Source organism: Solenopsis invicta, chromosome 10 (genome assembly GCF_016802725.1).
Source record: "Solenopsis invicta isolate M01_SB chromosome 10, UNIL_Sinv_3.0, whole genome shotgun sequence".
Lineage (NCBI taxonomy): Eukaryota > Metazoa > Arthropoda > Insecta > Hymenoptera > Formicidae > Solenopsis > Solenopsis invicta.
This window is the reverse complement of record NC_052673.1, coordinates 12316115-12331150: the sequence shown is the minus strand read 5'-3', so window position 1 is coordinate 12331150 and position 15036 is coordinate 12316115. Positions and strand designations below refer to the sequence as shown.

The 15036-nt window shown below is 35.7% G+C and overlaps 2 protein-coding genes across 2 annotated transcripts; one reads left to right on the top strand and one right to left on the bottom strand.

Moving 5' to 3' along the window:
* Nucleotides 1-4611: 4611 nt before the first annotated feature.
* On the top strand, nt 4612-9218 carry LOC105193184 (endocuticle structural glycoprotein SgAbd-4-like). The gene is made up of 2 exons (XM_011157540.3): nt 4612-4930; nt 8294-9218. The coding sequence occupies exons 1-2, from the start codon at nt 4919-4921 to the stop codon at nt 8738-8740; spliced, it is 459 nt and encodes a 152-aa protein (XP_011155842.1). The 5' UTR covers nt 4612-4918; the 3' UTR covers nt 8741-9218.
* A 533-nt stretch (nt 9219-9751) lies between these two features.
* On the bottom strand, nt 9752-11580 carry LOC105193185 (endocuticle structural glycoprotein SgAbd-8). Its single transcript, XM_011157542.3, has 2 exons — nt 11489-11580; nt 9752-10428 (listed from the first exon to the last, which is right to left on the bottom strand). The coding sequence occupies exons 1-2, from the start codon at nt 11498-11500 to the stop codon at nt 10030-10032; spliced, it is 411 nt and encodes a 136-aa protein (XP_011155844.1). The 5' UTR covers nt 11501-11580; the 3' UTR covers nt 9752-10029.
* Between the last annotated feature and the right edge of the window lie 3456 nt (nt 11581-15036).

Genomic DNA, 15036 nt, shown 5'->3' with positions numbered 1-15036 from the left:
TGCATTTTTTAACGGAACTAAATTAATTTTGCGTGCCATTAACTTTAACTTATTTATTTTTTAAAATATTAATTTACTGAAAATACTATTCAATCTTATTTAATACCGAAATTGACAAATCAAAAAATATGCGAACATTTATTATCATCGATGTTAAGCGTCTGATCTAATCATCACGACATAGTTTTCACTTTTTATACTTACATGATTAATTCATGAGAATATTTATTGCATTATTTAATTAATTAATTAATTTTATTATATTTTCGACGTTATAAATAAAATTCTGCGGACTGATAATATCTAGAATTCTGCACTCTTTTATATGTTTGAGAACGATATCTTATCTTTTAATGATATATTAACGCCAATAATCGGCTGATAATTTAATATAGGCAATTAACAACCACAACTTTTCTTTTCGACACAAGGTCACTTTCTCAAGAAGCTTGTCCGTTAAAGTAGCATCGACATTTGCTTATCTTTCTATGGATCTGATAGAAAGCATACCTAAGGTAACACGAGCAAAAGGGATCCTATACCTAGAAATCTTATAGATGAGAAGATTGAGCAACGAATGTTTCTAGCACGATTACATGACGGTTTAATTATGCATGGAACTTTTCCCAAGTTATTAATTCAATTAACGATACTGTGAATGTAGTGATCAGTTTTATTCTACACATAGACAAATAAAACGCTGTTTTCCGCCTGTACAATGGCAACCATATCTACTGCGATGATTTTAAGTCTGCATGAAGCAATCGTCTAGTTCCGTTTTACTGCGTAGATGGTATAGCGAGGACCTTTAAAACTATATAAATTCATATTTTAATTACATTTTAATTTTGTCATCAAATATTATTTTGATTTTATCCTAGTAGTTTTTATGAAAAAAAATAAAAACTTCTGTAAAACAATAACCAATGGAGATAGGGAAGTATATCAACATATTTAAATTGAGAAAAACGGCTAACCGGTCAAAAGCGGATTTTATTGCACAATAATAATTTTCTAGGAATTTATATACATTTACGAGATTTCTCTCGAACTAAGCGTAACGTGTTTGCCGGACTTTAAAACACAGCCGTTAGCACTGCAAATCTAAGTGTGCAAAACGTGTAGTTATTTTTCACGCATTTACATTTTTTGTGCATTAAATTAATTTTAAGCGTGTAATTTTTGTCCACACGCTTGGATGTAACGTGTAATTCAATATTGATACACGATAAGCGTAAAAAGTTCAAAAATTACACGTATATAAATGTGTAAAAAGTGATGATTATACACATAAAGTACACACATGAATTTGCAGTAAAGTAGAACTAGAAATGTAATTACAAATTAAACTAGAAATGTAATTACAAATTAAATTGCTAGTCAATTTAGAGATGTTTGTAGACATCCAAATTATTAAATTAATTTTACTTTTAATTAATAATTTAATTAATTTTATAAACTATATTAACTTTAACTTTAGTTAAAAACAAAATTAACTTAGTCAACCCTAATAGGAACCTTACGTGGTCAATAATATCGTCAATATCTACAAATACTAACAATACTATAAATCGTATGTGATTATAATATTGATAGATTAATGTAAAATATTGACGATGATTTGGATTTCTTGTTTGTCAAACTCAGTATCGCTGTATAATAATACATATTGACTGTGTAGGGATATTCGAAAATCAAGAAATCCGGATCACTGTTAATATTCTATATCAATTAATCAATATTATACACGATCAATATTACTGACAGTATTATTGATCGTGTAAAGTCTATTATAAGAACTCAAATTAATTAACCCAAATTATTTATTCTTGAGAATCAGTTTATTTTTATATATTATATAGTAGGAATATTGACAGTGATAATCAAGGCCGACAGCTTATCAGAATTCCAAATATAGAGTTATCTGCTAGTTAATCGGGAAGACGTTTCGAAACTCTTTGAGTGTGAGGCAATTTAGGTTCTTGTAAGTTTTTTGCACCATTTATCACTTTTTTTCTATTGGGAATCGAAGCTAGATTATTTCGTTTCCACTCGTGTATGGGTTTCACTTTTTCAGGTGATTCGCGCAAATTTAAATTACTTTTTTGTAGTTGTGTATTAAAATTTCATCATCTTGATATCTTAAAGTTACCTTGTTTAGGTAATTTATTTTTATCTGCTATTTGGGTGTTCGTGTCAAATTTTTACATCTACATCAGTATGCACCAGTTCGGTTAGTGAAAAAATCCATAATAAATATTTTTTAGAAAATATTGGCCAAATTCCGAATATAAAAATTCCTCTCAGTTTAATTCAAGTATGAAACTTTTCGCATACTTCACAAGTTGCCAACGCTGGCGATAGTGATTGTGTGAAGAGAACGTGTCAGTGTAGTTCCACAATCATGGCTGACATAAACGCAAAAATAATTTTAAGTTGTAAAAATATTGAAGCAACCTATCAATATTACCAATTCAATATTACTAATCAGTAATAATTATAAGATCTCTATTAAACTTTATCGAGAAGAACTAAAGAAAATAGATTTTTTTTTTTTAGTTTTAACTTAAATAAAACATCAATTGTTACCCATTTTTCTATCAATATAATGCGGTTTATAAATTGTTATAAACTTACATATGCAGTTTATTCATTTTGTCAAAATCTGAAACTATGATTTATAATAATTATGTATTAACAGTAACATATTTATAAAATAAACAACATCTAGTGCAAAAACTTCATGCGATCTTTATTATTTCTTTAGTATCAAAACTCGACTAAAAGCTCATAGAAATACGCAAGTTACAAGAGCCGTTAAATAAGTAAAAGAGCATCGACGGATGTTTTCATTTATCTCAGGTGGTTTTCCCATTCGGCTCACGCCCCGTCTAACGAAGGTTCCGTTTCCTTTCACCGCGATTCCTTTTACGCGATAAACATTGATTATCGCGTAATACCCTTGTCTACACGTGCACTTGCGGCCGCGTGCACGTTACTATATGGTTGGTAGGATCATTGGGCCAAGGACCAGCCTGGTGGCTGTCTGTGGGTTCAATTCCCACGAAGACTAGGTAACGGGTGCTTAAGACGATGTCATTACCCTAAGGTTAAGTGATAGGTACACTTGAGAGTAACCTTTGCCTCCCTCGCGCCGTGAAGAAGGAAAATATCCGTTCGCTCGGAAAATGAATTGCGCAATTGGAATTTTAACGCTCAGTTATATCGTCGATTTGAGTCAGTCAGTCACGACATCGTCGATTTCGTAACAGGAACCCTCGCTAAGAATTCGGTAAGAAATTTTGTAAACGATGTAAAGAACGGGATAAATATGAGTGCGCGGTGATCAGGGAGGCCTTAAAAGGTAATTTGTGTTGCTTAATTTATACACGTGCAGGATCTAGAAATTAGCCGAATTTTCGGATTGCGAATGGCCCGTGCCTTTCACAATGGGGCACCGGCGCGTTCGTTTGCATCTGACATTAAAGCCTACGTGAAATATTTCTATAATTTCCCGTCGAATAATCTCAGTTGTTGTCTAGGCTCGCGAACGACCCCAGACGCCACGCGATTATCGAAAAGTAGAGATTTCTATTCTGATTGTCTTCAAATTTATATGATAATATGGGTTGTCTCGACATTTCCGTGAGCAGCACGATAAAACACTTACGTCATGTAGCATGAAAAAAAAACACTGAAAGCGTCATCGAATTTCAGTCTCCTTTTCCCCGTTGTATCTCAACGACGACGTGTCTTGATTTCCGATCGCTTCGTGGAGAATCTATCCAGCGGATGCAGCAAAAAAGCGGTAAGCGGTTGTCTCTCGACCTGTCATGACGCTACATGGCTGTCGCAAATCTAACAAGATCATAAAACAATTATAAAATCATTTGCTAAATTATTCGCTGATCCGTCCAATTCGCGTTTTTGCTGTCAGCGCGCACGTCAGCGGTCAGACAGACGTTAATTAATCTTTCCGCTCATGTATAAACGAAACGTTTACACATATTTGCATTATCTAATCCTCGCAAGTGCACGCGTCTGTTCATATCTCCAATATTGCGCGAGAAACAATATTGGACATTGCAGCAAACATCGGACCAAATTGTTTCCCTGAACAAATAATTGCCTTTTCTTTCTCTCATTCATTCATTTTTTGTCTTTCCACTTTTTTCTCTCGTTCTTTCTCGACGCCCCCAAGCGACAGCGATCCCGCGAGATCGCCCCGAGCCGCTGCGGTAACCGAAAAGGAGAAGTCGCCGAGTCCCCCAGTGTCCGAGTCCGCAGGTTGCGCAAGGCAAGATCGCCTTGATGTGTCATTACGTAAGGGCGAAAACTGCAAGTCGCGCGGACCATCGTCGTCAAGGAGGAAAACCTCCGGCGCGGAGCGTAATTGCGCGAGTAGTCGAACACGTGTCACGCTGGTGCCTGCGAATAGATCCCCTCTTTCCGCAGGTTTCCCGCAGGTGGGTGAAGATCACACGCCATGCCGCGGCGATAGCACCTGCCGCATCCAAGCGGGGGTGCCGCCGTCGACGCCGCCGGGCCGCTTGGACGGCGTGCTCCCGATTCTAGAGCTCTTAGAGGGAGCAACGCAGACTCGGCCGCGCCGAATTAAACTTTCCCGGGTTATGTAAAGGCTGTGGCGTCTCCGCATCGTGGACTGCGCCGGTATAAAGGTCGGCTCTGCCCCCAACGGTCCAAGAGTTGCTCGCGAACTTCACGCCGGCAACCATCGGGAGAGGCAAGCTCTACATGTGACTCGTGGTGCTCGATTGCCGGTGCCCTGCCTTTTTTGCCTAACGTCTCTCGTCTATTCCGCTTAAACGCGCTGCACCCGCTCGGCTCAGGACGCTCCTCGTTTCCAGCTCGGGCACGCGCACCGCAATCGTATAAACTCGCGATCATCGCCGGCAGCATGCGTGCCCTGGTAAGTCTGCTCCTCTTCGAAGACTTTCTCGGATCTTACGGACGATCGTATCTTCTCGCGTAATTTATTTTCAATGGTTGACCTTTCGATTTTCAACCGCGGTCCATTCGTTTCATGATGAACATAACGAACATAGATAAATGTAAATAAAAAAATATGAAAAAAAAATAGAAAATAAAAAGAAAAGTCAATAGTATATTTTTCCTCTCTATATCAAATGTAACTGATACAACGTCATTTTGATAATTCGAGAGAGTTAAAATAAAATCAAGTTAGACCAAAAAAAATTGTTTGAGGTTTCTTTTTTCTCCCTTGTTCGGGCATTAAGAAAATCTGTATGTATTTTCGCGAGAAAGATGTAATAACGTTTTTCGCCTAACAAATGCACGGAGCTAACTTTCGCGTAACATATATGCATGAATATAAGTTGTAATTTTACTGGGACTCTGTTCAGAAGAAAAAGCTTTTATGTGTAGCGCACAGATAAAGTATGATGTGCCACTGCATTTTTGTAACTTTATGAGGCTTTACCTATCTAGGTCACGGGGAAATACACATAAATTATACGTACGAACGTAAAATGTATGTACAATATTTTACATTTGATCCCTCGCATATATAATATTAAGCGTTACATTAAACTTTGACAATATAAGTAAAATAGATTACCTCGAGCTCGTATTTATTTCGCCATCATTAATCTATACATTTAAAATTGGCGCCATTAAATGATGCATTTTATTTATTGTCCAAAAGTCATTTATTCATGCCGATCAATTTTTGTTATTTTACCGTACGGTCGCGATAAATCGTCCGGTTAAAAAAAAAACGTCGATAAAATTGCGCGCAATAATTTCTCCTTGCGACAGTCTTTCGTGGAAAAAAAAATGGAGAACGCGTTCAATTTTCGCATATATTTCCGCATTAGTCACACTTCATGCATTTAATTTCCATGACAATAAACACGTCCAATCATTGATTTCTCTAAATCGCAAAGTCGAAGTTGATCGCCCGTACATATTTATGAACGGCCGTGCGTGATTTAACGTTGCGTACACGTACGGTAGGGCTATCCATCATCGTACGAAAGTTACGCGGCGCAAAACAGCGGCGTTGCGTAATCTATTTAAATTACATAACTCATTAAATCTGTAAAGCTCGTATAATGGCGATATTGTCGCGCGCGTCTTGCAGTGACGATGATTACCGACATCGACCATGACGAACGAGCCGTTAATTTGCATATACGCAAACGTTTTCTAACTGTCCACTTTCTCTGTATAAAACACAACTAATCCAAGACATCTGTTTAATATTTTAACGATATTAATATTGATAAATATTGTTATCGGGAAATCTTATCAGTTTTCCATGCCAGTGAAATCATGTAATAAAATGTAACGTAACTATAAGAAACATTTATAAACATAAATAAGTTTCTTTTTAATAACAAAAACTTGAAAAAAGTCTTATTGCCCAATTACCCAATAAGAACATGATTGCTTTATATGTACGTTTATTAAACGAAAGATGGTATAAAATGTGGACATACCTGTTTTATACCCGTTTTATACAATACTTACGTTCAGTAAATATATATATAACGATTCTGTTCTTATTGGGTATTTCTATCCATTTGCCAATTCTCAGTTGAATTTAAATTGTAATATTATAAGTTTTTAATATGATTAATAATTATTAATATTATTATTATTACATATTAAAATTATTAATATTACATATTATGTATTACCTATTATATATTATCAATATTTAAAATAATATTTTATTGTCATGCAATTATTTTATCTGTTTCATAATCTCCAATTGGATATAAAATTATAATTATCAATTTTCTAATATTATTAATATATTAATAATTATTATCATTATATTATTAATACTATTAATAATACAAATATTGAAAATAATATCTTATTGCCATATAATTACTTCTGTCTATTTGGAAATTTTTAAAGTTAAATATAAATTATAATTATCAATTTCTTATTAATTATTATATTGTTAACATCATATAAATAATATAAATATATCAATAATATAAATATTATGATTCATATTAAAGGAATGCGTTTATTTACATTGAACGCGATTGATTCGCGCTGCACAGTGAATGGTGGCGGGAATGCACCGACTAAACCGGCACAAAACGAATCGGTCTCGGTCACCGGATGCTAATCGAACAGTATTGCTATGGGAAAAAGTCACGTTTGATAGTGAGCAACGTAATACGGCGTCATTAGCGCGAGGTTCCCTTCCCGGCTCCCCTTACCAGTCGCAATCGTGACCTACCTACCTACCAACACATTTATCTTGTCCTGACCTTTCACGGGGAAAGGTATCTCCGGCGGCTTTACGGGACATACATCGTGACGAGGATTAACGCACCTGGTGTACAGACACGCGCCGGTTCTCCACGTTTCGACCGTGTACCATCACCGACACTGCGAGCGTCTCCTCAAGATGGAGATAGCACGTTCCGATCTTTCGTTTTGCTCAAATAATATCATTTCGATATTTATGTCACGTGCGAAACCGCCCATTGAGATATTCGCGAGGTAACGATAAAATTCGATTATTTTATGCGGCCTTTACTACGCCTTCGAGAAGTCTATAAAAGTGAATTTAGTGTGATCGTAAACGCTTGTCGCGGAAAATTGAGTGTATTTATCACTTAACAGCGTTAAACACTGTTGAATCCGTCGCACCGCCGTCGAGAAGGACGCCCGGTGTCGTCGTTGTCTCATCCTGAAAACAACGTGTCCGTTATTCATTTACGAGGATGATGTAATTAACTCTGCAATAACGCCCGAGAAATCATCAATCAACTTTTTGGATCATAATTTTTGTGGATAAACATTTCTTAATTTTACAAATTGCGCGAACTCAGTTTTGAAATATCACGAATTTATAATAATAAATACAAGCTAATGTAAATTTAACAAAAAATTTGAAAATACATTTCCACTGTTATGTATACTAGTCAAAATGAATGATTAAAATCATCGATTGAATCACCGTGCAAAAAATCACTGAGCGTATAATTTACAAATTAATCTTATATTTTACAAGTCATGGAAGTCTTCAGGCATAAATTTTAACGAGACGTGTATAGCTGATGCTGCGCACCGATTTTAAGACTCACGAACGCGTTTATAAAGATGTCAATGTTTTTTATTATCGTTCTATCCTTGTTTTACATTTAATAAACGATAAAGATAAAAAATGACAAAAAAGCACGCGAACATCTTTATAAGCGCATTCTGCATTCGGACCATAATATAAACAATCTCTCGAATAAGAACAGGATCAAAAATACTGATTTTATTTCTTCGTTTTCAGTTGTTAGCTGCCCTTTTCGGGTTCGTTCACGGCCAATACTTCAAGGAGCCGGAGAAGACCGTAAGTGACTCGCGTGATCTCGGCGACACCCGCGGCCATTATTCATTCGCCTACCAGACCGAAGGCGGCATACTCCAGCGGGAGACCGGTAGCCGCAAATACGCCGGCACCTCCGACGAGACGCAGCTCATTCAAGGCTCGGTGCAATACAATGCGCCCGACGGCACCCCCATCGCCATGAGCTGGACCGCCGACGAGTTCGGCACCCAAGTGTCCGGCACCCATATTCCCACCCCGCCGCCGATTCCACCGGCGATCCAGCGTGCACTCGAATGGCTCGCCAAGCAGCCCACCACCCCGGAACCGATCGAGAAGGACAGACCGACGCAGAACGCGGTCCGCCGTGACAGTCGCCAGTACCGATTGCCTTCGAATAAACGAAACTGAACGCGTGCGCTCGCAAAGTAGTTATAGTGTTAAGTCCGTCTAATTGCCTACCCCTCCTGCCGCTTCACGCATTACGACGTTTCCAATAAACATTGGCATTTTTATAGAAATTAGTACAAGTATTGTCTTAGAGATCAATTTTGATAGGAGTTATGTCCTTACAGCATTCTCATATCAATCGAGCGGTAGATAGTTAGAGATAGTTAGAGATAATTAGTGATTCGTTCTGTTCTCGTATATGCTTTCTCGTAGTTTGCGCATGATCTCATAATCAAACGCAGATAGTAAAACGTTTTAAAATATACAAAAAAAAGAATCTTTTTGTTATATAAGTGCATACATAATTTTTTATATTTTTGTTACTTTTTTGTCGTTGTCATCCAGAACTGAAGTAAATGATCTACATTCGAGATGTATGTAACATTCAAGCATATGTAAACAATGGCATAAATAAGTTACGCTAAGATTATTTGATAAATGCGGTTAATATTTTTTACATGTACCTGCCTCTCCTCAAAATTTTCTTGAATAAGTCTGCAACCGTACGATTACTTCTTACAACGAAGGCCATAAATAGATTGCATTTATTTATTTCTTCGTGCATTATCATAACTCATTCATGTAAATTTTGACCTAGATCATTAAAATAATGGCATAGCGCGCGCCTTACAATTAATTTATTGACAGCTCGTCGATGGGAATAAAATTTTTATTTTGACATATAACGCGAAACTCAAAATGTTAAAGTACACGATTAATATTCGGGATAAAAACACCGATTATTGTCATTATTCATTGTTGCGAGATACCATTGTTGCGTCGTATCTCTGTAAAGCAATGGATCATAAAAGTTCTTGAAAAGAACGGTGCACGAAGAAATTTGCGTTCCAAACTTCCACAACTTCGTAAACACCTCTTAGTGCCTCGGTTTGCTCGTTAAAAATAAATCATTAACGCGGTTAATGGATCGAGCACCCTGCGTCGCTTATCCCCGATAAATGCGAACGAGACTTGCACAGCAACGAAATTTATTTACAGCACATCATCGGGATTCATATACAGATGTTGTACAAAAAAAGTTTTAAAAATTATATGAGCATGTATAAATATAAAAATAATCACGAAGGGCAAGATCGTTGGTCTACACAGGGATCGAATATCCGTCGAACCTTGATGCGATTACGATCGGTTCCGCTCCAGGCTTCTTTCGATCGTCTCATCTTCTCGAGATTCGCCTTTGTCTCGCCGATTCTCTCCTCCATCCGTCACAGAACCTCTCTCGATATCCTTTAAACCTCTTCGTTCTCCTGGGGGTGTTCGGCGATGTACTGAAGGGCCTTTAGGATTTGAGGTGGCACCGGGGGCGCGGTGGGCAAGTGAGCACCCTCTGGCTGGAATCCATTCTCATTGGCTATGTACGAGATTTGGAAGGTCTGGCCGTCGGCGTCAGTAAAGCTGAAGCTGCCATGTGCCTCCAGGGCTTCGCCGTCGCTACCGGCATTGTTGAGATGACCCTCCTCCTGAGCCTGAATACCGTTGCCGGTCTCGTAGCTGTAGTTGTAGGATCCGTCGGGGTTGGGCCCGTCCAAGGCGTGTTTAAGAATGGGGATTGGGCTGGTGTCAACGGGGGTGGTCTGGCCAACGGGGCCGGCAATCGCCACTGCCACTAAGGCGCACAAAGCAATTACCTGGAAAGACAAAGAATCCGTACCCTTTGAGCCTGTATCGTAAATTTTGATTTTATTTCCGTATTAGAATAGAGAATATTTTGCCTTAAAATTTGTATTGACAAGTAACAGTATTGAAAGAGCAAAAATATCAACATAATTCTCATCTTACACAATGCAGAGAAAGGTTTAGTCAACGAAGCTAAAATATAGCTGCGGCAGCTAAGATGGTTCTTAAAAATAGGTATAGTTAACGGCGTTGTTATTGAAGCTTAATTTATTAGTTATTACAATGTAGCAGCTCTACAGCAAAAAATATTCGCTTTTAGAATCAAATACAGCTTAAATAATTGCGGTTTAAACGCGCGCAAGATATTGAAGAATAGTTTTCTTAGCTATTCGAGTTGAAGCACACTTTTTATTTTGACCAATAAAATTAATCTGTTATATCTCACAGGAAATGTACTTCATCTTTAATAGCCAACTTTTAGCAATGACAGAAAAATACGAATTAGATACTGACATTTAGCCAATATTTTCAAGTTTTATTTCTTTCCGTGTAGTTTGGTAGAGCGCTTTACATTTCTATTTAAATATATTTTGCAATATTCGTTACATGACAATAAAATATATTGATTAAACTACGTAAAAATTTGACATCTTGATGAAAGAGATTTTAGTTTTATGTTAGAAGGAAAATGAAAGAGAACTAATTTATAAAATAAAAATATAAAAAATAATTCAACGCAAGCAAAACAGAATCTATATGATATACATATATACGTATCATGTTATTTATAAATCTTGTAACATTTTTTTTATAAACGTTTGCTTTTATTTACTAATTAATTAAAAATTTTGAATAACACAGTTTATAAGCAGTAAAAATTAACAAAGATCCTCGATTGTATTTTTAAGTTAAAAGGATTCGCACTATAAATTGTCTGACTAAACCGAGACATTTTGATTGATTTATAGAAGCACTCATATTACAGAAATATGGTAGATTCGAAAGATCACATCTACAAATATCTTGCGCCACTGAATTGCGTAATGCCTTTTATTTGCACAAAAAACTCACCAATGTATTCATGTCGACAAAAGGATATATTTGATTTTCCCTAAGATGCTACTCGGAAGCTTCTCATGCACTGACTTAACATCTCGTGCACGTCTTCCGCTTTATATATCCTCCGAACATTCGAGGACCTTATGGTAATACCTTATTTACGCCCCTCTCCATCCCCCGAATTCCCTTGTTCGTTCCCCCACTCGAATGAGTCGTAGCACACATCCGAAATTTGCGGATGAGCCAAACGCACGCGCACGCTTACACGCAGAAGATCTGGTCTCCTCGCGAGGACTTTAAACTTGGAAGTCATGCGTATGGCTAAAATTGCAAAAGGTCGACATGTCAATTTAGCAAAGAGGTGAACTCACTCACGTAGAAATTAATAGGAAAAATAATTTTTAGTAATTCATCATGTGAGAAAAATAGCGTTATTTTTCAGCAGCTCCAAGCTAAAAAGTGAGATTAGAATTCAATTACTGAACAAGTTAGGGCCACCGCATTGCGTATGATAAAAATTTACATTTTAAGAGTTGTCATAAATGTGTAAAGATATACCAAATGCACAATAATCAAGAATAAATATCAATGAGAGCACAAATCTTACAAAATATCATTAAAAAATATATATATTTACAAAAGTATGTTAAAATAAAATACTTTAACAATTAAAATACTTCAAATAAAATACTACATCTCACTAGATCTTAACTTTATTTTTATGTTGGTCACGTTATATTAGTCGTAAACAAATATATCTTCGCAAAACAAGTATATTCTTGCAAAATTATTCATGCACACACTGAGAAAAAAAATTGGTTGAAAAACTAAAATATTTAGTCCGATACGCACGACTAAATATTGAGTTGATTTAATTAATTCTTAGTTAAAAAATTGGAATGATTAATATAAATAAACGACATCTTTTTTCGTGCAACTAATAATAATTGTTAAATCAACCCGATGTTTAGTTGTGCGTATCGGACTAAATATTTTAGTTTTTTAACCAATTTTTTTTCTCAGTGCACATTCTCTCTTTGGAGACTTTTATATCCATACAAATATTTCTTCCTTCAAAGGAATTTTTGGAAGAATGCATAATGCCAGAAGTTTTTGTTTCATTGGCAAACGTGATTTCATTTTTTTGCTAAAAATTTATTTTCATCAATTTTCATAACTTGCATTTTTATCTGTGATTGGTCAATACTAAATTTGGTGTAATGTTTATTTTGATTATCACGTGAATTGTCTATTTTTGAATGTTAATTATCGAAAAACAAATATTTGAAATAATAATAAAGATTACTAAAAATATAAAGCCTTTTAACGTTTACTTTAACGTTTTTATTTATCATTTATTTAAAAAATTTCAGCACAATAAAGCTCTTAGCTCAGCCACAATCATAGCTTAAAATCAGAGATAATTTTGTATCTAATTTTGGGATATGAGTTATTGGAAAAAAAAACATAAAACAAATTATTCGGTACTTATAGTACTTTTAGTACAATCTCGGCAATAGAATTAAATACTTCTATAATCTTATTTTTTTACAAAAGAGCAAAGATATTTGTGGAAATATGTTTGTATTGTAATCGCAATTGTATAAAAAATTTGCTTATCTATTTGGAACATTTAATACAATTATTTAATACAATTCTGTCTTTTTAAATAATTTTTTGTATAACTGTTGTACCGATATTGCTTTAATTATAGTTAATGAAATAATAACGAGTCTGAAATGTCTACTACGTCTGAATGTTTGTGCATTCGGTCTGAAAAAAATTCCTTAATTATACATAAAATCTTCAAAAATGCAAAAAAAGAAGATATCGTAACTGCTAAAAACAGATGAAGCCATGACGTAATGTTTTATTGTCCAATAAGACGCAACTGCGTCCAATAAGATAAATGCGCGTCATTGGAATATAAAAAAAGACTGAACCACCTAAAAGACAACCATGACCATCCTAGAATCCCCATATTCATAAAATGTTAAAAACATCGCGGTGAGGTATCAATTGTGATATAAATCATCGTATTAAAATTTCACGCTACTCTCATATATCTTTCGCGTATATTCCTCTCGAAATGTTAGTTGACGAACCATCTCTCGCGCGTGCCTGTTGAGCCAGGAATTCCGAAAGTACGGCGAGTATCTTGCGGATCGTCTTCGTCCGTCTTCGCACAAGACACATAAGTGTCGCTAATTTTCTCGAGTAAGTAGGTACATATTAGCCTACGCTCGCGGCACAAGTGAAAGAACGATTATTGGGTTTGTCAAACCACTGTTGCTACCGTTCGCAACAACGCGAAGTCAATTGGTCACTATTTATAGATAGTAGATCGCTTGTGCCGCGAACGGTATTATTCCGCACGTTTATTCCGGTGACTGAATTCATGGTCGAGTGGCTCGCGAAATTAGTTAGCCGGCGTAGCGGGAAGTGGTGACTTATCGAATGCAAATGGCATGTATGGCATGCCTGTATTAAATGCATACCTTCCATTTCACTCAAAATATAATCCAAAAGAGCGAAAAAATGTATTCGTCGTTGTGTTCAATATATTTCTCTTCAAAAATTAATATCTTTTATCTATATTATCTATCAAATCTCTTAGCTCATTTTCAATTACATGTCATAATTATATTATCGTTATCATGAATCATTATTCAAAGGATTATTTAATATATAAGAAATGCGTATGTAACAATGAAATTGTCTAGAAATTTTGTATATTTAAAAAGTTATTAAGCACAAATTATATTATGTATGCAGGAAGAAAGAGGAAAAGTGAGAATATTCCTGTAATAAATGAAACGGGCCACGCAAATGTGCGAGAAAATAAATCAATGGAAGATACACAATCTGAAGATGGAAAAAAGTGAAGATAACGGGAAATAGAAGGTCGAATATATAATATATGTATATGCAGTAACGACGAAACAGGGAACGTTTCTCGTGTTCAAGGAGCATTCGCGCATTAATTGTTTAAGAGAAATTATTCGGGAAGGATCGGTTGAGTTATCTGTAGACACACATTAACACTCGTCTCGAGAGATTCACAACGCGCACGCCGGTATCGTAAATTTAATAATATTATTTAGTGATGGTAACTTTCGGTTTTGAGTAACACCGCCTGCGGGCTACCGCGCGTCCTTCGGACACGTGTGAACACGCGTGTGCGTGTTCACGTAAGAAATTATTAAACGGTGTCATTATTATCAAGCGATCATCATTAGATACACGTTAAAAACATGCCTCAATGTTCAAAAAAGAAAAAAGTCATCAACCTCGCTTTTCGTGAAGAACCTGTAAAAGTCGTACATTACATGCACCCAGAGAAAGTTTTCTTCGAGTAAAAAAAATTTTTGTTTTCGAATCAAAGAAATTGTGCATTGCTGCACGGTTAAAGAAAAGTTTCTTTGATTTGAAGAAATTTTTTACTTGTCCCTTTTATTAGAATTAAAGAAATAATTTGGTTACAACAGAAGTCTTTTTTTTTTTAATAAAAGAAATATATTTTTAAAGCCAGAACAACTAAATTATTTTTTACTCTTCTG